The sequence below is a fragment of the Coffea eugenioides genome, chromosome 2 (genome assembly GCF_003713205.1).
Source record: "Coffea eugenioides isolate CCC68of chromosome 2, Ceug_1.0, whole genome shotgun sequence".
Lineage (NCBI taxonomy): Eukaryota > Viridiplantae > Streptophyta > Magnoliopsida > Gentianales > Rubiaceae > Coffea > Coffea eugenioides.
Genome location: NC_040036.1, coordinates 981,173 through 1,004,540, shown reverse-complemented (window position 1 = coordinate 1,004,540; position 23,368 = coordinate 981,173). Strand labels below are relative to the sequence as shown.

The following is a 23,368-nucleotide window of genomic DNA, read 5'->3' as shown; positions in this document are numbered from 1 at the left end:
TGGGTAAATTTGATTTTTAAAAATTCAATGACGTAAATTATATATTACATCATCTCATAAAAGTGATGCAACACAATTTGGGTTATTGAATTTTTTGAAAATCAGATCTACCTAAGTTCTAGTATTCAAACGAAACTTGTTGAATAAATTCGACTAACTACAGTGTGAATTAATTCTTTTTTTTAAAAAATCTCAACTAAATTATCTAGCACTAAATGAAATGAAGTATCTTGCTACTTCATTTCATTTTCCACAGAGAAAATCGCAAAAAGAGTTATTAAACTATTGAGAATTTGGTTATTTGATCGTTACACTATTTATTTAACTGCAATTGCCATTCACTCAATTAACCGAATAGTGAAATTTTTTTTGTGACTTAACTAGTAAAAATTTATACTTTTAATCACTCAAATAATATTTTTTTATGACTTAAATAATAAAAATTTATACTTTTAATCACTCAAATAATATTTTTTTATGACTTAAATAATAAAAATTCATACTTTTAATCACTCAAATTATAAAACTATACATTTTTTTTATATCACCAGAAGTATGTTTCAATTAATTGAATGATCATATTAGCTAAATAAATGTCTTATAGCTAAAACAAAAAAATATAAATAGCATTGTAACACTACTTGAAGAAGCCATCTGCATTTGTCTCTATTTGGTTCAACTGAGTACTTTTTTTTTTTGCTTTTGCTTTAGCTCAAGTTGTAGATAAGCAAAAAAGGCATATGTGGAACACAAATATCATCTCACTCCTCAAAATATTTTTTTAATGCTCATTTTTCTGACATGGGCTAATCTTGTTACTCCAACTATAATTTCAGGAGAGGTATCTGATATTTTACAAAATTCAGGGGAGGTGAGTGAGACTGTTAGAAACCTCAGGGGAGGTTTCTGAAATTATCCCTAATTTCATTCTTGTTTTATTTATTTATACTATTAAAAAATTTAAGACAAATTGGATGGCGTAAAAAAATTATAACCATTACACTATTTAAAAAGATACTAGCAAACAAAAACTTTAAATTACTTAATATTTAAAAGTATTTCCCAAAAAAGGTAACTAATAATTTTATTTGCTTTTTTTTATGTAAAGTTAATTAACCATTATATTATTACAATCTAAATTTGTTACTATTGACATTAAAATTTATTTTATTCTAAGCTCTAAACATATTTATTAAAGTAATATGTGAAATAGTTATATGCGTAGATAACATATATTTTGTCATAGCATAGACTTTATCATCATTAATACTTCCAATAACAAAAGATAGAAATAAATAGAGAATAAGTTTAAAGATTGCAATTAATATATATATAATGGCAAAGAGAAGAAAGTAGTCAATTATATGAGAGAAGTGAGAAAATTTTAAAGACAAGGGACAAGTAGAAAAAGAGCAAAAAAAAGGAGGAAAAAGAAATAAAAAAATAATTAATATGAGAGGAGTTCTTTTGATCTAAAATAAAAAAAAGGACAAAATGCCTATTTATTGAGTTAAGAGGATAAAGTACAACTAAAGAGTAAAGTTTAAGTGGATTCCATACTTTTAACCCTCAATATTATTTCAGTATTTCTTTTTTCCTTGCAAGGGTAGAATATCTAACATCTTTATCAGCCATAGGAATGGGGAAAGTAAGTTCAAGTTCAATCCCAGTAAGATTTATGGCTGCTGTTAACTCAGTTTTTGGATAGAGCATAAAACCTAGAGTTCAAAACAAAATGGAACATCTATAGTTAATAAAATTCAAGCCAAAATGCTAAAATCAAATCAAATAATGCAAACTAAAGCCAATGAGAAATAAAAAAGAATGCAACTTCCAAATGGACATAGCATATGTTAAAGATGACCTTTTAAGAGGTAAACCTAATAATTATGTATAGCATGTACAATGTTAAAATTTCAATCAGTGGAATATAACACCGAAAAATCCTCAGTCAGTCACATTAGCTGATTGCTGCATCCAAGGCCAGTTCAATTCACAAAGATCGGCAGGAGAATTGCCATCATTGTCCTTTATTTCTATATCAGCTTTATGTTTCACTAGGAATTCTGCAAGAGTTGCCCTTTCACATACAGCAGCATAATGTAATGCTGTTTGACCATCATTGTCCTGCAGTAGAAAGGGACAAAAACTTGAGCAAGCAATGAAACATCAGTAATTATAAAAGGGTTAAAGGTGAAAATAGCTGTTTTCAAATCAGCTGCCACCTTCGCAAATAGTCCTAAGATGAGGATCATCGGAAATGGGGGAAAAAAATAAAAGTGCATGCCAAATCATCTCAATGTTGGCCTCTTCTTACATTTTTTTTGGCCAAGCATCAGGAACAGAATGAAAAGGCCAGCACCTTACGCCTCTCCCCCACGCAGAAAAGAACAAAAATAAAAATAAATAAAAAGAACAAAAAAGAGGGGAGCGATTGAAAATCGAATAACTTCTAATTCCTAATAAAGAAGCGAAAGCAAAGGTCTTTATCATCTAAACACAAGGTATAACCAGATATTAAAGTCATAGCCAGGCTCCATTGGTTAAAAAAAGAGCTAAAGGATTTCACTTAATCCCCCAAAACAATTTGGTATGGTTATTACATGAAAGGTCAAAACATGAAGAAAATACATAACAGAAGTTCAAAGTATATCAAGGTAGTCTTTCACCTTTGCATTTATATCAGCACCTTTGCTTAGAAGCAATTCTGTGACATTCAGATGACCACGATCCACGGCCCAGTGTAACGGCGCCCTACCCTCACTATCTGCAATTATTTTAATGAAACTACATGATATCACAGTGAAACATGAAAACACACTAGGATTCTTATTTCATTTTGTGAAATGCATCAGATTTCAATGTTTGCCATTCATTTCAAGGACCATCAAGTAACTGGTGCAATATTGGCAAATGAAAACATATTTTCCCCATTCATTGCTCATTCTTCCAGGTAAAATCCAGAAGTATATAGTCCAGCAGTAAAGGGTTCTTGAAAACTAGTTTAAAAAACTTTTATTACCCAAATTACAAGTTCATAACATCACAAAAAAAATTCTAATCTTCAAGACAGAAGAAAAAAACCAACCCTTTGCATTTACTGGAAAACCATTTTCAATGCACTGAAGTAAATTCCCTGCATCTCCTTCTCTCGCAAAAGCGTGTATTGCATCCAATTTTCTGCAAAGAATGTAGCAATCCTTCAGACTACAATTCAAAGTTTGTTCAAAGAACAATTATCCTTGAATCATATGCACTACACGAAGTGCAACAAGAACAATTAGAAACTGCTTAAATGCCGATGCCGTTTGATGAAAGCATCGCAGAAGGGGGGTGAAGGGAAGTGCCACAAATAATAACAATTGGAACCTCAAACACGAAGCAATCAAATTAAATGACAATCATGTTGTAAACTAAATATCATGTTGCATCTTGAAACTATATCAGTAACCTCTAAAAGGTAAATTGTGAAAGCCCTTCACCATTTCAACAAAGCCTAAAGATTTGTATTCAATCAAATAAAGAAAATCAAGTTCAAGTCTTCAAATTAGACCTTCAATCTAACATATGTAGAAATCTTACAGGTCATTTCCAGGTTCATCCTCATAAGTAAAAGTACTGAAAACAGGTCCCATCGGTCCTCTGGATCCTGCACTTGATGCACCACTAGACTCTTTACCTTCCTTCTTCTGTCATTAACCATGTGTAACAATAAGGACTAGCACCCCCAAAAAAAAAAAATGCCCAGTAATTTAGACAGTTTAAACACTTACAGTAGCTGTATTGGTAATCCAAGAAGGATACAATTCAGTAACAATCTCAATGTACTTCTGCATTGCTTCTTCAGGGGGCATAGCACCCAATTTCTGCCATGCTTGCCTAGCGAACATGAGATTTTTTTCTCACTTATCAGAATTGAGATATTCATCCCAAACAGAAGAATAACTGATAGACATCACATAATAAACAATCATCTATCTCACAAGCTTATAATCATCATATGTTAAAAAAAAAACCCAAAAAGTGTCTTAATGAGTACTTTCCTAGACAAATGCATCCATCTGAAATTTAGACCAAAAAGCACAAAGAACAACAAAGACCAAGGAGAGCGTTTTCAACAGGAAAACCAAATACAATCACACACTGGTCACTAGTAGTATAATCAAAGCTAATAGCACTCTCTATTATCTTTCACATTCTAAAGATCACTCAGTAACCAGTCTTGCCTCTCATTCTTATCTCATATATAAAAAGATGAGTCCAGATTCCCCGTGCACATATGACAACACTCCCAAATTTTGAAGGTGGTGAAAACAATTTGATCAACCACCCCGACAAGGTATTCTCAAACACATTAACCCAAGTTACAAACAAAACAAGGCTATTCTCATAAACATCAAACCAAGTTACGAGGGAAACCATGTATTTGCTTCAGAGTGACTTGCAAGCAAAGGTAAAAATGGATGACTAGCATGATATACAGAGGAATGAAGTTCGAAACTGACAACCTCACAATCCAAACAGACAATTGATGAAATTTTACTTGCATGAGAAATTTCTTATTAGAGAATACTTCATTTAGATTTATTACAAGTGGAGGATAATATGATTTCTAGACGATATGCTTTGAATAACGGGGCTAGGCAATTCTCATTCATTGACCAATGGAAGGATTAGAAAGAAGATATATATATATATATAACTAGCCTTGCAATGGCCATAAAAGCCACAATGTGAGGGTAATTTATCTGGTAGAGAAATTAAAAACCAATTCTTGATTGGCCACAACATTCCAGCAAAGCTTCAATTATAAAACTATCTGCACAAGAATTGAACCAACCAGCCACTTGAATAGTACAAAAATCACACCGAATCAACCACAATAAGATCGTAGAAAGAGTACAGTAACAGTTTGCTCATCCACAAATGCATTGCAAAAGTGTTCCTAGTGTGTGTGTGTGTGTGAGAGAGAGAGAGAGAGAGAGAGAAGCTGAAAAGGAGCATTACCACTTGGCACGGGCAGTCATCTTGAGGGGCGACGGCTGAGGGGTGCTGCAGGGTCCCTCAGTGGCAATCTTATACAGGCCGTAGAGCTGCAGCTGCACATCATTCGAGACTTTCTGTGATGACCTATCCGCAGCGGTTGCGGCCACAAACGCGGTTGCCGCACTAAAAGCCTCATCCAATTCGGTACTCTCAACGCCCTCCCAATCACTATCACTATCACTACCACTAGTATAAGTATCGTCCCCACCAGGAGTAGTAACTGACCCGCTCTCCTTGGCGACAGCGGCAGCAATGTCCTTTTCTGTATCGGCAATCAACGGCTTGTTCTCTTCGAAAACCCTAGAATCTGATTCTGAAATTTCCCGTTCGATCGCGGCGGCTGAGGGTTTCGATTGGGATTCTTCGGTCGGATCGCCACGGACGACCCGGAGATTTTCTTCTCGGAAAGCGAAAATTACAGCGAAGAGCTTCGCAAGCAGAAAGGAGAAGATTACGCCAAAGAAAACAGATTGAATAAATTGTTGCCATTCAGCCATTGCGTAACCGAATGATCTCAAGGAAAGGGGGGACAATTTTAGATACTGGAAAAACTTTTATCGAAACCCTAGCAGAAAAACGAAACTGTAGACGAAGAATTTTATTCGCTGCTTATCCTATATATATTTAAGATATCAGTAGTAAACCCGTGGGACTGGGCAGTATGTAGAGATCGAAACAAAAGCAAGACGAAAGTTGCCGCCACTGCCTCAACCTTGACAGTCGCTGTCGTAGACGTAGATGTTCGTTCGACGGAGATGTATCATCGTTCTTCGAGTAAATTACTCTTTCTACTACAGTCAAACAGTGTCAAATCAACAAATAATAGCGCAAGTTCTTCAGTGCGAGTTTAAAATTGGGAGGCAGAAATTTGGCTCATCCGCTTCTAAATTCCCAAATTTGAAAACCCTGGGGATTTTTCACCTTATATTTATTTACTTTTGCTTTACCAATCACCAATTCACCGCCTCGAGGCAGAATGGACATGATATATAAATAGTTTTTGTTTTCAATGAAAAATTTACAAAAACAAAAATAATAGGCTAAATCAGGTATTGCCCCCCTTTAAGGATCAAATAGCAAATTGCCTCCTATCGACGACCACTAGGCAAGCGTATGTTTCTAGCAAAAAACAATTATGCCCTCTTTGTTAGACATTGTTAGATGATGGTCGCTTTTCTTTTCTCCTTCTTCGCCATCTTCTATTTGTTTAGATAGGGTATTATTTGAAATATTATTTAAAATAATTATTATAGAACTTTTTATGATGTGATGTATGTGAGATAAAAAAGTAATTGAAAAGATAAAAAATTGTATTAAAAATTGTAATGGTGATATCAGCAAATATATTTGGCCAAATAATCTACTGTCCAGACAAATGTATAATGGATTCCTTTTTACTCCATCGGCTAGGATTTACAAATTTTAATAGTAATGTATCAAAGAATTTATTTTTATGGTTTAACATATTATATTTTCTCATTAACAATTTCTTTTGTTGGGTTATTTAGTTATGTAGAATGTTTAACTATCACAAATTATTATACGAAACAAGAGTGCATACATAATTAAAAAAACCTAAAGTAGTTTCTATTGTTCTTTAACAAATTCTTGTTGTGTATCAATTATTGATGCAATTTTGATGGTGCACTAGTATGCATTAATTATTAATAAGATGTTTATGATGCACTAATTTTTAATAAAAATAGAAATTACATAAAGTACTATTGTTAAATAGTTTTAGTTTCTTATAATAATTTGTGATAATTAAATATTCAACAAAAATATATCTGTATATGATTGTGTGTCAAATAAACTGTTAATAAGCATCAAGAAGAAAAGTAGATGAAGAAAAAGAGTAAAATATTTATATTTAACAAATAATGCATAATGATAATTTGTTAATAAAATAGGAGTTACTTAGAATAAATATATACTTTTTTAAAATTCTTGTGCTAATTATTTTTTTTTTTCATAAGACAGTCTTTAGTACATTATTATGAAAATTTGTATTTTATAGTAGGAAAGAAATTCAAACAATAATAAGGAAAACTACATGAAGAAATAGAAAAAGACAAATGGTCATTGGACAATATTCTAACAATGAGGGCATAATTATACTTTTGCTATCCAAATACATTAGACTATTATTAGCATTAGCGGGTAATTTGTAGGTTTCATGAACATAGGGGGCGATGTGCTACTAACACCTAATTACAAGGGGGCAAAATGTATTTAAGCCTAAAAATGACAATATTGACTTTATATACAGAATAGAACTTTGCGCATGAGGTAAACCATATCTTACTCATTTTGGATGATTCCATTTTAATAGAAAAGGAGCAAAATAATAATAATGATATGATGATAAACGTCTCCATGTTGCCCTAGAAATTTCCATTTACCTCTCAATTCTGAAACTACGTTTGGTCCTGTTGATTGGTTTGATACGTTCGGCTACTGTTTGCAGGGTTTTCCATTTCTGGATTGGATTCTCTCTATGTTTTTTTTGGAGGGCGGGCCGGGGAGTAAGAAAGACAACTTGCATAAATAAACACCTACTATTTCTGGATTAGATGATCTCTTTGTATGCTGAACTTATTCAGGTTTGGAGACTTGTTGGAGTGGAAAAGCTTGTGGATAGTGGATACAACAAATCGTTAGGACTGCATACCCTACAAATAACTCAAAACTTTGGTACATAAAATTTTTTCTTGCTTAGCAGAGAATTCCTCTTAAATTTTTGCACCCTGTAAAGTCTATACTATTCTTCCACTATTACTCGTTATCCTCACATTACAGTGCTCATATGACATTTCTTGCTTCACAGCTCTGAACAACAGAATTTAGCAGCCAAGCATCCGTGAATCCCAGTTTCTTCTTTTCAGTATTTGCAGTTCCCATAACCTGAAATTTGAATATAAATAGATTACACAAGTTAAAACTATGATTATGCATCACTAAGAACAAAATGAGTGTTGAAACTTGATCTATGGTTGCAAAATCAACATACTTGGATCTGATTTGGTGATGGCTCCAGTTCCTCCGAAGTCACAGGCGTAATCATTCCTTCCCGTAGCTTGATAATATGCATTCATGGCATAGGCTGCATGACCTCGAACAGTGTTGGGAAGATAGCATGCTCCGCCCTCTTGGATTGGTTTGCAGTCCATTCCCAATCCACATATATAATCAAGATTCTTCTGCAATGCATCTTCTTTAGCTCCTGTCTCCGGCAGACACCATCGTTTTGCCCCTGAAGCCGGGATTGGACTGGGATTGACTGGTGCAGCTTGTGGGGTTGGGTAGGAAGGGAAATTCGCTTTAGCCTGCCAGAGCCAAGTTTACAAACCAATCAAGCAAATGAATACAACTACGAACAAATATCTAGCACTATGGTGATTATCAGCAGCTGCAGCTACCGTTGGCCGGAGAATTCCAATGTCATATACTGGAGTCATATCTGGCTGGAAGAGACCAAAATTTCTCTCGCAAGTTGGCCCTGGCTTTAAATCCTCATTAAAAAGAGCAAAAATGTACGTCTCAAATGTTCTGTTCGGCATGAGGGGTGTCCCAACCCCAGATGTTACATGCTGCATGAGCTTTCTGTTGTATTCAGCTGCCGTATCGGCATCAACGCCAACTTGCCCTGCATCTCCTTTTGAGGGCCAGCCTGTTTCAGCTATGACAATCTCGAGATCAGAAAAGTCCAGGAGCTTTAGTGCTGAGAAAACTGCATCTAATTGGCCATCTAGCATGTTTGTGTAGGTAAACTTTGTGTCGTCATCAAAAGCGCCTGAATTGGGCCTAAATAGTGCATAATCTAGAGTGTCCGCAGAGCAGCCAAAGAATGGATATGGGTTCACTAGAAAAGGTGAATCCGTGGCTCTCAGGAAGCTTAGCAATGGCTTGAGCACATGAGTATCATAACCTTGCCGAAATTTCCCACTGGACGGTGGGCTTGAGCTCGAAAGAATACCTAGGGAATGTGGAGTTGAAACTTTAATACGATGGTCTAAAGACTCAGCAACAAGGGCAGTGTGGAGCGTCTGCATTGCAGGGACAAGACTGGTTATCAACAATTTGCTAGCACTGGAAACTACTTCATTCCCTACAAGAATCCGGACTATGTTGGTGGCAGGAAAATGAGGTGTAATGTTGGCTGTGACCCACTGTTGTGCAAAACTGAGATTTGTAAGCTGTGGAATTTCATTATTGGGGACAGTTAATGTAATGGCAATACCAGTGTGAGCAAATGCTTCTAAAATTTCAGGGTTGGCATCAAAAAGCCTCACACGATTGATAATGGTGTTTTCGAGGAGAAAATGTGCAACTTCAGCTGGCGGAGGTAGGTTGTCGGCCACCGTGCCATAGTTAACACCAATAGTTCCTTCAATTCCTAATTGCAACAATAAAAACAATATGTTTAGTTCTCTATTTAGGAAACAGTCTCTTTATCAACTATATAAACCCCGAATCCTGCGGATTGCAGATAAATTTAAGGCATACCTTGAATATTTACTGAGGCAACAAGCAAAAGTGCGCTAATGACATGAACGAGAGTGGTGCCCATGTTCTTCTCCGTCACTCTGAATAGTACGTAGGTGATGATTTATGGTGTGATTTGTGGGAGACGCAGATTAGGCATAATTGAATGGAAGATTACTTCTGGAGATTGGGATTCTTTGCTTTCTGGCTGTGTGCTTCATGGAGCATAAATGCTGGAGTGTGTTTGGAGAAAAAGAATATTTGATGGACCAACTTTTACTTTCAGAAAGAACTGCGAATCTACATCCTTCCTTGGATCTGTAGCCTACTAAAGCAGAATTCGATTTTCTTCGTGGTCATTTGTTTTGTCTTTTTTGTTCTATACATATAATTTTTTGAAAATTTTTAGAAAAACTTGCAGCTTAATTGACATTTGAAGCTTAATAGTACTAAGCTTGTCTTCCCCCAAAACCATCTATCTCCTGGCAACATTTGCAGCATAACTGACATTAGAAACTGACAACAAACAAAGCTTATGAAAACTGAGATGTTTTGCCTACATGGGCTATAACAAATCTGTACGAAAACGAGGACACAGTAAATCTGCAATTTGAGGTGCATTACATTATAAATTCTCATAAATACAAAAATTGCAGTTTACACCATTAGTCTTAGAGAGAAAATTGGATCAGAAGCGAAAGCGATGGAAAACAAGGCCGGAGTCATCGGCACCCCAAAGTAGCTCTCCCATCCTCGCTGATAGTTTTATTTGTGCAAAGCTTCTGAAGGTCGATGTATCCTATGATAGTATCATCGAAAACTGCATCTTGAAGTTGAGCTCCGTCAAAGGTGGATCCAGATAGTACAGTATTCTTGAATAAAGCTCCCTGGAGGTTGGCTTTCCCAAAGTTGACTCGGTCCAGAACTGCATTGGAGAAGTCTGTACCTGCAGATACACCTTAGAAGAATTAGTCTGATCTCAAGCTCAAAAAGAATGACGCTTTCCTCACTTTAACCAAGCCAAATACGATGGATTCTCGCCTTTACAATCGATTCCCAAAGTTGATCAGGTTTTTAAGTAACACTAGTACTAATTTTGAGGCTGAAATTGAAAAAAGGAAAAAGAGAAAAGAAACGGTGGAAGTACCCTTAAAGCTTGCTCCAACGGCATAAGCCTTGGTCATGACGACTTCAGTCATGTCAGCCCCATCAAATTTAGCTTCGGACAGGAGCGCCGCAGCGAGAGATTTGCCCTTGAGGTTGGACTTGTCATTTGCGTAATCACAAAAGCGGAGATCGAGTGGCTTGTCATACACACCATTTGCTTGACCAATGGTGTTGCCAACAAATGCACGCTCACACCTGTTGGGCTCTGTTGACAGCGGCGGCAACCTTATCTGCATACGAGTATATCACTATTCACTACTCCTGCTATATACTTAATCATATCGCTCAGGCTGTGCCTCTTTATATCAACAGCAGTCAAAAAGTATTCTATCATCTTCAAGTTTGATACGCGTGTGGTGCACAAGAACAGGCTAACCACAAGATCAATTGTTAGTTATACGAGATTCTGTCTTGAGACTAACAAAAGAATGCTAAATATATTGATATGGCAACACCCAAAGATCGATGACGCAAGATTTTGGGCTCAAATTAATCTCCAAATGGACCTGAAATTGTGCAGACCGAAAAGGGAAAGGAAGATGAGATTGGTCGGCGGAAATTAACCTACATTTGCCCCGATGACGGGTGAGGCAGCAGTCACTGCCCAGACAGCAAGGACGCCACAAGCTACGCTTCTTAGCTCCTTGAATTGGGATACATTTTCATTAGGTTGTACTTGTTCGGGATCGTCGTCTCTTCTTGAAGCTGCCCAGATTACATTAAGATCAAACATTAATTTCTGGCAGTTCAAGTAGTTGTCAGATTAAAAGGGAGAGAAAAAAAATAAAGAAAAGATTAGTAGAGGTTCTTGACTTCTTGTACCAGAAAATCTAAGAGAAGAACGATGGTGTCTTGTTGAGAGGGAATTTCTTCCAGTGGCAGAGAAGACTTTCTGCGACAAAGGAGTTGAGTTTGAAAGGGTTGCCATTTTTGTGAATCACTGGTGTTTCTTCTTCAGTTTGTCAACGACTTATCCATCCAGACTGAGTGGATTGACCATTTCAGACGTACACATATTTTCCTTGTGACGTGGCATGCACATTAATCGACCCCGTAATCTGCTTCGGATAAAAACGGCTCCGGTGGAGTAGAAGCAGGTGGGTCAAGGCAGCTCAAGGAGGAGGTGTTTGATGTGCTTTGCTTCATAATTTGGGCCATGCATGGTTTAGAATATTCCAACACAGGTTTGTTTAAGATAGTGTATTATTTGAAATATTATTTGGAATAATTACTGTAATACTTTTTGTGATGTGATGTATGTGAGATAAAAAGTAGTTGGGAATATAAAAAGCTAGGTTGGGAAATGTGTTTGTGATGCAAGCGAAATATTATTTGGGATAATTTTGGTATCCAAACACTCTATCGCAATTCACACTTCAATCAGAAATTTTACCAAATGGTCTCTAAGTCATACCAGTTGATGTTCAATTATCCCCTTTCTCCTCTCCACTCCCTAAATTTTACTTATCCATTGCTTAAAAAAATGAAAAAATTTTATGGACATTTTATTCTGAATCATTTAATTTAGAGATAATTGCAGAAACCTCCCCTCAGTAAATTAAAAAAAAGAAATCATTTAATTTAGGGATAATTAAATATTTTTTTAAAAAATAAATGCCCATAAAGAGTCAATACTTTACTCATCTAATGGATGAAAGCCATAAAGAATTAATACTTTATGGGCCATTTCTTTTTTTTTTTAATATTTAATTTATATTAAATAGATAACCTACCGATTTCCTTTTTGTAAGAATATTCCCGTAACACTTTTTGAATTTTACTTACAAACATTGATGTATTTATCATAAATTAAATGTTTGAAAGTAAAATACCCATAAAGAGCCGGTACTTTAAATAGGTAATGCGTATTTGCCTATAAATTACACCCTTTAAAGTTTATTAATTGTTAATTGATTTGTAGTATTTTGTCATTCATTGGACATGAAACAAACTAAATTGCAAAGGATTAGTAAGTTCAGGGGAGGTCAGTGCAAGTGTCAGAAACCTCAGGGGAGGTTTCTACAATTATCCCTTTTAGTCATGTAGTAATTTGTTGGGAGACTTTTAAAATTATAGGATTGAATACTTTTATTTAATTTAGATATACTATGTTGCTTTTTTCCTTTTAAATCTAATTATTATTTTTCCTATGTATAAGAGGATTATACACAAACCTCGTTCAATAGGTTAAGTGATCATCGAGTAACCAAACAAGGTTAGGGTATGAAATGAAATTTCATTCAAACCGTCACATACAATTAGAATTAGCCAAAATTATAAATGGTTTGGTTACCCTTACCGGTCTATGACCAACGTCGTTTGGATAAATAGGGTAGACAATATATACTATCAAATTGTTGGAAAAATATGATAAACGATAAAAAAAAGTAGGTCCGATGTTAATTTTCTTTTTATCAAATAGTGATACAATTCAAGTAGTACGAAATAATTTAACGAAATTAATAATTGATTGCCTTATTTTTGGTGTACTGCATCCCAATTGTAACCCCTGTCCTAAATGCTTTCCCTATTTAATAATTTTAATTTTGCTTACCTTAGAAAAATGTTGTAATTAACTTATTAACTAATCCTACCACTAATTGCACTCAGACTTTATAGTGTGTTTTCCTTCAAGGAAAAAAAAAAACTTTATCGTGTGTGGACCTCCAGCACCGCCTTCGTGTTAATGACCAATATCTCCTCCTGGAATCCTCACTTTCTCGATTAGCTATTCCTCCTCGTTCTTTTCTCTCCCAGATTCAACGAGCAGCTCCAGCTCCCCCTCTTTCCTATTCTCCAGTACTAGGGCTTGAATTCTTTGTCGATCGATCTATCTTTCATCCATCTCTCTCTATCTCTCGATTATTATGGAGAATTCGCCCTACGAGAAGCTGGACGGCCTGGCCAGGTGGTTCGGGATGAGCGTGGCTTCCGCATTCTTCGCGTCGCTTGAACGATGCTCCTGCGTTAACCTCAATACCTCTGAGTCCGACGACGAGGACGAAGAAGAGGCTAAGGACCGCCCTCTCATGTTCACCAATCTCCGGTCCTTCGGCGCCGACTCGTCCGTCTCGTCGTCCACCGTCAATCATACTAGTAACCAGCCTCCCTCCGTCGATACCCTCCCTGTCTGATCAATTTTGTAATTGATCTATCAATTCAAGACTGATGGGTAAAAGATTTTGACTTTGTAATATGTTCCTGTCGTGATGTTATTTTATGAATTGGAGGAAGAAATAAAGTACAAATCTTTGGTCTCGGGGAAGACCCAAAAAAAAAAAAGAATTTATTTTTATCCTTTAGAGGTTGGATATTATGAACTCTTCAATTTCTTTTCTTTCCTATTAATTAGGGCCTATAAATATTTTGTTAATGCTAGCTTTCGATGGGCATTGTAGTTCATTGATTCAGGAGAAAGAAAACTTAATCTTTTGCAATCTGTTTGAAATTTGAAGAAAACTCTTTTATCGTGGGTTTCTTTTGTCGACTTGATCCCAATTGCCTTATTTGGATGTTCTTTGGTTTCATTGATTGTTATTTTTCTTTCTCAAAGAGAAAATGGAAATAAGAAATAGGGTTTGCATATGAGATTATCTTTGAAGTGGTATATTACAATGATGCTGAGTCGTAATCTAGTGTCGTGGTGTATGGAATGCTGATATATATTTAGGGTATGTAAAGTATTAGAAGCAATAGCAAAGTAGTAGGAATTGAACCTGCATCGCTAGATGATAAGGCTTAGTTTTATGATCATGAAATGAAGATCTCTTGGATCTTGCAGTTGTTTGAACTGCAAATGCAACAAAGTCATTGTTGTGCATTCTGATGTTCTTCAGTTCCCTACAAAATATTGGTAGGATAAGCAACAATTGAGGCGTAGTAAAGACATAGTGTAAATTGATAGATATCTTAATTGGGGTAATAGATCTCCGGTTTTTGTCCTTTTTTTCCCTCTTTTGAAGAGGTAGTATTGCAATAGCAAATGAGGTAAATGGAGGAATAAGGTGTTCAAGTATACCACTTTTTAAATCTAATAAGTAGTGATATATAATGAAATTAAAATAAAATCTCTAGTTGCTACTTAATGTCATTGATATGAGGGCGACATTATCTGATTTGGAAAAAAAGAAAATAAAAAAAAAGAAGTATGATTCTCTTCATAGCATTATGTTCAGCATTTTTTGGTTCAAAAATGAAAAGCCTTTACGAGATTTCTTGAGCTAAGTTTACACTTATTCACATTTCACATTTTGAATGGCTTTTTCCTCAACAGTTTGTCATCTCGTATTTGGAATGGACACATTACTTGGCTGGTACGTGAGGCAAATGAAAGGTCATTTTGAAGGGTCATGACAAGTTTTGCCACAACTAGCTTGTGAGAATGTTAGAAATGAAAGTGTAGTACCCAACTTATATGCATTGCTGTCTCTAGCTTGTTAAAAAACTGCAGAATTTGTGCTTATTTTTGGAGCAATGCTAACAATAACTGATTGAAAGTCAATGGCTTTGAAATGCCACCATGCTAAAGACTACAGAGAGATTGATGAGTTCTTTTCAAGATAATTGGTGGTAAGTCCGGAAATTTCCTTTAGGTAGAGACTTGTGCTGACGCTTGAAGTTTCTAGGGAATTTTGGTTGCAGTCCAGAATCGTACTTGTGCACATAACTGATAACAAGTTGGGTTCTAATAATTCGTTTGTTAAAAATATTCTTTATCTACTTTTATTCTTTAGCTAAGATAAGGGGTCCTCACATTCGAGATTGAGAGTGAAGGACCTTAAGTATTTCAGTAGGGAAATATTGGATGGTAGATGCACAGACAATGGTAACTGGTCAGTTTTGCCACTGCTCATGCTGTTGCAGTTTACCAATAATGCCTACCAGGGGAACAGGTGGTTATTAATATCAAGATGGTGGCTGATTTTATGATTGTATCCGAATTGTAACTGGTTTTAGTCAATTTTGCATTATTGTTTTTGCTTGTCAGCTTCGTACATAAAAACTTGTTACCATTTCTCTGGCTTCTTAGTTGCTCATGGATGCTGCATTCCTGGTTTCAATGGGCTGGATTGAATGGGGTTGGATTTCTTTCTAAATGAGAATTTTCTTTGCAAAAGTTGCTGTCGGACCATCTATCTTATTATTTCCAAGGTGCTAAGTAGGTGCGATCTTTTATGGACTTCATTATAATAACTAGAGCTGTATGGATATCTGAATCTAGATACTATGATACATAAAATGATCTTGCTAGTTAGGATTTGGCTTTCTTTTGCATTTTTCCCCATGTGATCTGTGATTTTTTCATTTAAAATTTCAAAATCTGAAAGTTGTCAGCCTCTGAAGGGAGTATAAGGCATTTTTACCCCGCCATGTAAAAACACATTCTTTTGTAACATTGTATAGAAGTACAGATTCAAATATTTGTGGTTGTATTGATGTACTTTTTCTAGCCTTCCTCGCTTTTTGTTGCTCACTGTTTGGGTACCTCACTTGTTTTACTGAAGAAAACAAGTGAAATTGATGCGATTGCATTTTATCCTTGCCTCCACAACATTGCACAAGTGTTGTAACTCACCTCCCTATCTTGCAGACTTGGAAAACGGAAGGCTGGATTTCTTAGGTGAAGAATCAATAGGTTTCTTGTTTTGATTAAGAGGATGAGCTTAGAAGGTGAATTAAGTATCCAAATTCTGAATAAATGTTTCTATTGTTTCAATCCTGCCATATACCTTTTGACAATGGTACTCAAGCAGGCTAAACAGAGAAAGTAGTTCTTTTTGTCCACAAAAATAACGGATTTTGTGGCTGTTGGTGATTTTGCACGGTTAATATGGGAACTAGTCTTTGAATTTTATTGTGTTTTTGAAATTTTCCAATATTATCTGTTCCCTATAGGTATCCGTTTGCGCAAAATGTAATCAGTGTTTTTAATGAATCCTGGGTCAATTTGGATGCTCGAGCTTTTGCTAGTTTTTAATAGATAGTTTTTATCCAACCTTATCTATAGTAACTTCAAAAAATTCGCAAAGTTCCTAAAATACACACCTCATACCACTCAAAAAACATACATCTCTCTCTCTGTTCTACCACCATCCTTTGACCTCAGCCCATGTGACGCCACCTTCCCGTCAATGCCGTCTTTCCTCCCCTTTTGTTTTCTTTTTTCCCTCTCTCTCTCTCTCTCTCTAGGGTGGTTGTACCAGCCTATCGGATTTGGTGAAGCCGCCTGGCTATTATTGTATTGCTAGGCAATGAATGAGAGTATCAATTTTTGTTATGAAATTGGGCCCTTAACATTTGGAGCTCACTAGAAAATAGAAATAACAAAACTCATTAGTTATAAAATTGGTTTGGTCACACGGTTGTGTGGATGAGCGTGTGCGCTGGAGTTGTTCCGTATTCCAAGTTGTCGCGAACTTCCTTCACAGAAGAATACAAAGCCTGCGTATCTTTGAAAGGGATCTCCATGGTTTCACCACTTTCTACACACATGACCCCTCCGCGGTCATGTTTATCTTCAAGCGCAAGCAAATTATGGACCGATCTTCGCACAGGAACAGCACGAAGATAAAGCAGGCGCTCGAGGACAAAGAGAAGTTCACCAATGTTGTCGAGAGGTTATACTGGCGCAACATCATCCAATCCAATTACTGCTCCCCCCACCCCATGGCCCATTCTACCAGCAGATCCTTGAAATTAAGCACCACTTTCTTGTGCGTACACGGTCACATGCGCACGGTAGCATTGCACACCAGCTTGCAGACATGTAAAATCAATACGAGCCCCCAGTGTGAAATGCCGCAGTATCAAGGCGAACCCTACCGTTGTTGAGTACAGTAGTAGCAGTATGATCCAATGAACCGGAAAAAAACTATTATGGTCCTTTCTCTTGTATTATTGGTAATAATAATAATGTGGAAGGATGCGACTGTGAGATACCAACCGTTTACATCCAAAACAGAAGTTGATGAAGAAAAATGGCCTGTACAAGGAAAAAAAAAAGGGGGGAGAAGCTAATAATTGAATTACAAATATGTTAGACATCACACTTCATGTCGTCATGTTAGTGCGAACAGAGTAGTAGTCCACGAGCAAAGCAGGGACCTCCGACAGATATCTGGGCAGCAGCAAATCAAAGTCGAGAAATCGAGAGCCCTTATCCCACTGTCATTTCCCAAAAATCTGTAGCACGACCCAAGTGAAAATGGCCCACGCCTCTCAAAGTCCCGGCTAAAAGTTCCCCTAGTCCCTCAAACCCCCCCCCTCAAATGGGATGAAATGGCAGACAAAAACTATTTCAATTATTCAGACCCAGCCAACGAACCCATGAAAAGATGAAGCTCCCCACTAGTTTTCCCCCAACAATTTCTAACCACCTGCTCTGCCAGCCCATGGCACATTCCAGAGAACAAATGGAAGAGGTTGTGTAAGGACCCACTGGATCCTCCATCAGACGGATATGCAAATTGACGTCTCCTTACACACGACTCCCATCTTTCTTTTTAATGGCCCAACCCATATGAACTCCTCTCCTCTCCTCTCAAATAATAAATCGAAGAATCCTAAAACCAATCTCTCTCAACAGGGCAGATGCGGTAAAAACCTCAAAACTGTGCCCATTCGTTTCAGCTGCAAATTGAACAGAGTGTACAAATTGAACACCTCACCAAGCGTCAATCATGTACCCGGAAAAATCCCAACGGCCCCACCGGACACCAATTCTCAGGTCAAATATCCTTTTTACCCTGCAATAACTGGAATGCAGTCAGCGAGTTTTATGATGCCAAAATCGACATTATTCCGTCAGATCAAAGCCGCAAAATGAGGGGATCCCGAAAGAGGCGTCCCGCCAAAAGATCATTTGTGAACAATGCCATCCCCAAGCCAGTGGTGGACATTTGTCAAAGAGGAATTGGCAATCCATAATTGTGAAATGATCTGATTCGACCATCCCAGCCTGCAGTAACAATTACCATGCCCCAGGCATGGGAGCTGGATGAACTCTGGAAAGCAGTCTTGAGAAACTTGTATTGAGATTTACTCAGAAGAGAAGCGACCACCTGAGAGCCTGCAGCAGGAAGCTTTTCCTCTGGCCAAGTTGCTGATCCCCTGGGTATGGACTCTAAGAAGAACTCGTGACCCAAAGAGAAACAAGTAGGAGAGAGAGGCAGTTCGTCAGTTGAATTCCGATCAATTCCAGACAATTGCTGCATATCATCTGAATCCCCTCGTTTAAGCCCAAACCAAGGAATTGCTACCGAGGCATCACCTGAGAAGCACTCAAAAGCTCTTACATTTTTTGGCTGAGATGGAGATGTGTCGTCTAGATTAAAGGAGTTCCACATATATACATTACAGTCCTCAGATGCAGAGATAATGTGTTTCCCATCTGAGGTGCAAGAAGCAAAGATCTGGTTTCCTGAGCTTCGTGAGCCTAAAAAGAAAGAGAGAGAGAGAGAGAGCAAGAGTAAACACTACAAACCGTGACATCTAAAAAAAAAATGAATGACAAGCTTTAAAGTCAGGTTTCACACAAGAATTGAACATAATCATTTCAACAACATTATCTGACACAAACCAGGAAAAATGCAAGCAAATACCTCTGTATTTCCTGATCACATTACTGCCGCTAAGGATTCTGACTTGAGAGTCAGCACAAGTAACAATTACTTTGCTCGGGTCTTTCGGGAAGAACTGCAGATAAATAACAGTAAATAAAGAGAAGTGTACTTTTATATCCAAGAGAGATAAAATGCAATCAGAAACAGCATCAAAACCAGCTAGTGATGTATGATACCTGAAAACTGGTTATCCTTTTGCAAGGAGACTTCTTTTTAGTGGCTAAACACGTCTGTGCTTCCACCTGCAGGCGATCACCTAATACAAGACATGCATCCACGGGTTGTTTTTAACCAGACAATTAACCTAGGGCATACAAATGCTACACATTGAAGATTAATTGCTGCAAAGCCTTTTAACTCAGTGCTAAACAACAATACACTAAAAAGGGAAAATGGATACAACTTCTGAACCTAGACTTATGAAGATTTCATACTGGCACAGAACATAGATATTTAATTGCGGTATATCTGTTTCATGTCAGTGCACCAGGAAGAGAAAATATCATCAAATTTTTCCATTTTAAAGCCAAACGTTTTGGAAATCAACAACTTTAGTAACTGCCTAAAACCACACAAGCAGTTGAAGCAGAGAAGGTTACAGCTATCGACCAAGTACCTTTCCTAGAGGTTAACATTATACACCCCCATGCATACAAAAACCAACACCATCCTAGAAAAGAACACAGTATGCCAACTATTGACAAAAACCAGAAAAAGAGTTACCTGCTACATTGAAAAAGCGACAGGTGCCAGTCATTGAGCCTATGATCCCTCCCTGCATGGCAAACAAAGAAATGTCGACAAAATTCATTAATTTCTGTCACAGTACATTTTCCTCCCAAACAAAAGGGGGAAAACATCAGGATTACTGACCTGCCCATCAGGGCGATAACAAACTGCAGTAATGATGTCTTTTACATCACTCCAATCAACAACTCTTTGAACACTAATTTCCCAAATTCGAACTTTGCCATCTATCGAACCAGTAACAAAGTAATCATTGTTTACAGGATTAAATTGAGCGCATGTCACTGCATCACATCAAAATGGAAAATAACAAAGGTGTACTTCAGAGATTACAATCACAGCACATCCAAATTGACCAATATATCGCTCTAGCAACCAATATTTATGTATGAAATTGACATGGAGAAAAACCAGCCAGCTTCATACCATAATCACTATGTGGAAAGACTTTCAGGCACTGATTGCATCCAACTTTCCATAAGCGAACAGTTTTATCAACAGAGGATGAAAGCAAACACTACAAGAACAGAAATTCATGAGAAAATCATGGATTATCCACAAAAGTTTAACCCATAGGAGATTCTTCTTAGTAGTTGGCATATGATAAACTCACATTATTCTTCGACCATGAGAGATCCAAGACCTCCGCTGTGTGACCTCGGAACACATGCAATGGTTCCTCCAGAATTCGAAAAACCTTTGGTGGAAAGATAATACAAGCAGAGTCTGAGGTCTTTCTGATACTCTTCAATTTACTGATTTTCTCTTTATCAACCATTAGAGGTGCAAGTTCAGAGAGATGACTAATTGTGAAGTACAAACACGATGGATCTATATCCGGGATATCAGTTTCATTAGCTCTCTCATCTTCCACAACTTGCCAAACTCGAACAATCTTATCTTCTCCTGCACTTGCTAAATATTGTCCGTCAAGGCTGAATTTCATGGTTAAGATTGATCCCTCATGAGCCTGGATATCTTGCCCCTTGAACAGAGCAGAAAGCTCCTTCAATTTTTTCCTAGTACTCCGAACCTTAACCCTTTGGACCTTAGCTGCTCCAGTGGAGTTGGAGCCATTATTTCCCCTGTTCTCAGCATGTCCAGGCTGACTCGTCATGCAAGTCATAGAGCGTATTCTGCGCAACCACCGACTCTTGAACCTGTCCATAATCGCAGCATTGTTCCCATTACTCTCCATTTCTCTTGCCACAAAGTGCTGATCCACAGATTGTGCACGATATGTGTTCTCAACCCCTTCAGTTGTCCGTAAATGGTTTAAGCCCACAACTCGAGTTTGACTCAGCTGAACATTCTCCGCCAGTTCATTGGTATTGCCCTCTCTTCTGCCGTCCGAAGTCCAGCCTCTCATAAAACTCTCATTCGTGCCCAATTCTCTAAGCGAGTCCAAAGCATCTGTGGACCAACTCGACACACTAGATCTGCTTGAAGAAAATTCATCTTCAAAAATTGAGTTTCTCAAAACCGCCCCACTCTTCTCCAGGACCCTATCAATTTGCCCTCTACAGACATCCATATCACCATATTGTGTTATACAATCATCTCCCGGTAGCCTATCTAAATTTACACCCATCCACCTAAGGAATTTCCTTCGGCGCTCCCTAACACTTCGGGGACTTCTCATCCAGACATCATACTGAAAGCTAACGGACTCCCAATTCTCAAAAGCAGAGTCAAAATCGTGACTTCTGGAGCAACCTAGACCTGAATCCGAAACTGATGCAATGCTTTCCTGAGCATCAAAGAATCGATATTCGTTATCGTCTTCGTAGTCACTAGTGAAGCTACTCATGATTTCAACCCATGAAACCCCACCTCAAGAAACCGACTTATTAAGCCTTACGGCAATGTGCAAACTGCCCTCCAACATAGCAACCTACAAAACAAACCAACACAAACACATAAATAAAATATACCACCATGTACGACTGGTATAAACAACAGACAAGTAACACAACTACCAAGATCAGTAAAAGAGAAGATTAAATAATAGTCCTACTTAGCGACCAACTTTTACTTCAAAATAATACTACCAATCCCTACGGCACCCAAATTTTATACTAATAAACAATAGATCCAACATGGATCCCAATCCGCAACCGTTGAACTTGGTCTTCCCCGAAAACTGATGATAAACTTCCTAAAACAGAAACAACAGAAAGCAAAATACTTTGCATAGGAATATGAGCCCTAGTTTCCAGCAAATATATTAGTGTGTTAACATAACCCAGACACACTTAGTCCAAAAAGTAAAAAATAAAAATTTGCTGAATAGATAGAGAGCCCATCATCAGGATGACGACTGCAAGGACGTTAAACTGAATAGAGAAGAGTTTAAGCGATGCAGACATACAATCATGAAACATACTTCAGTTTTTTTTTTTTTTTTTTTTAAATATTTGCATTTTATAATATACCATAAAAACACACAACAGGTACATGAATGAAATCTTATCAACTCGGTGGAATAAAAGAAAAACTCAAATTTTAAGCGACTAAAAAGAGGGAGGAAAAAAGATTCGCTCACATGGGTTTGGATTATGCAAATGGGATTGAAGAGAAAGGCATCTGCGTTAAAATGAGTTCATGAAATCAGAGTTTTTCCGAAGCCGATAAAATGCATTTATTCATCTAGTACTAGTATTTATAGTATTTTGATTCCCCTTCTCTCTCTCCCTCTCCCTCTCTCTCCAAAGGGAGGGGAAGCAACAAGGTGGAGTGACAATTAAAAGAAGGGGAAAATGGGAAAGGGACACAGAGTAATTAAAGGGGAGAGGCGGGGCTGAAACTGTGAAAAATTCATTATTGTTACTGCGATGCTGGTCTTACTGGCAGTAATGTTAAAATATAACGAGACAGAAACGGAAAAAAAAAATTTAAAATCCCTTGATATTCGTGAATATATTGGATGGCTCGAGAAACGAGATGTAGACAAGAGGAGGGCAGCCGCGGTGGTGGTGGTGGTTGTGGTGGTTGTAGTCGAAGTGGTTATAGGAGCGTAGATATGCAAAGTACTGCTCGTGTCCCTGTACCCATTTTAAGCTAATTATTATGAGATTGTGTTGGTTGGATTCTTAAAATCTTTCCTTAAAAACCTTGTGACAGTCAAAGTCGCTCCTGAATATACAATCATATTAATAAGAATCTCCTCCATGAATAAATTTGAAAAAAAAAAAAAAAAAAAAAAAAAAAAAAAAAAAAAAAAAAAAAGGCTCCAACTTTTGTTGTTTGGTTCTTGCCCGCCACTCGTATGTTGACAATTAACTTGCACTAGTACTAGTATA

At 37.2% G+C, this 23,368-nt stretch overlaps 4 protein-coding genes across 7 annotated transcripts; all 4 read right to left on the bottom strand.

Moving 5' to 3' along the window:
• Positions 1-1,557: 1,557 nt before the first annotated feature.
• Positions 1,558-5,968, bottom strand: LOC113761552 (acyl-CoA-binding domain-containing protein 1-like). The gene is made up of 6 exons (XM_027304599.1): positions 5,008-5,968; positions 3,774-3,879; positions 3,583-3,689; positions 3,089-3,180; positions 2,670-2,767; positions 1,558-2,127 (listed from the first exon to the last, which is right to left on the bottom strand). Exons 1-6 carry the CDS (start codon positions 5,541-5,543, stop codon positions 1,948-1,950), a joined length of 1,119 nt encoding a protein of 372 aa, XP_027160400.1. The 5' UTR covers positions 5,544-5,968; the 3' UTR covers positions 1,558-1,947.
• Positions 5,969-7,691: 1,723 nt separating this feature from the next.
• Positions 7,692-9,901, bottom strand: LOC113762284 (glucan endo-1,3-beta-glucosidase). Of its 4 annotated transcripts, none has more exons than XM_027305671.1 (5): positions 9,553-9,901; positions 9,287-9,442; positions 8,466-9,154; positions 8,057-8,372; positions 7,692-7,950 (listed from the first exon to the last, which is right to left on the bottom strand). In XM_027305671.1, the coding sequence occupies exons 1-5, from the start codon at positions 9,614-9,616 to the stop codon at positions 7,928-7,930; spliced, it is 1,248 nt and encodes a 415-aa protein (XP_027161472.1). In that variant the 5' UTR covers positions 9,617-9,901; the 3' UTR covers positions 7,692-7,927. The 4 variants fall into 4 exon arrangements, with proteins under 4 accessions (XP_027161472.1, XP_027161470.1, XP_027161471.1 ...); XM_027305669.1 differs by having other exon boundaries at positions 8,466-9,242; positions 9,339-9,442; XM_027305670.1 differs by having other exon boundaries at positions 8,466-9,215; positions 9,339-9,442.
• Positions 9,902-10,013: 112 nt separating this feature from the next.
• On the bottom strand, positions 10,014-11,680 carry LOC113761308 (thylakoid lumenal 17.4 kDa protein, chloroplastic). Its single transcript, XM_027304242.1, has 4 exons — positions 11,521-11,680; positions 11,267-11,403; positions 10,679-10,928; positions 10,014-10,477 (listed from the first exon to the last, which is right to left on the bottom strand). Exons 1-4 carry the CDS (start codon positions 11,624-11,626, stop codon positions 10,254-10,256), a joined length of 717 nt encoding a protein of 238 aa, XP_027160043.1. The 5' UTR covers positions 11,627-11,680; the 3' UTR covers positions 10,014-10,253.
• A 5,874-nt stretch (positions 11,681-17,554) lies between these two features.
• LOC113763076 (uncharacterized WD repeat-containing protein C3H5.08c-like) lies at positions 17,555-22,903 on the bottom strand. Its single transcript, XM_027306774.1, has 8 exons — positions 22,612-22,903; positions 20,680-21,960; positions 20,493-20,583; positions 20,193-20,350; positions 20,043-20,094; positions 19,496-19,575; positions 19,299-19,392; positions 17,555-19,132 (listed from the first exon to the last, which is right to left on the bottom strand). The coding sequence occupies exons 2-8, from the start codon at positions 21,874-21,876 to the stop codon at positions 18,600-18,602; spliced, it is 2,205 nt and encodes a 734-aa protein (XP_027162575.1). The 5' UTR covers positions 21,877-21,960; positions 22,612-22,903; the 3' UTR covers positions 17,555-18,599.
• Between the last annotated feature and the right edge of the window lie 465 nt (positions 22,904-23,368).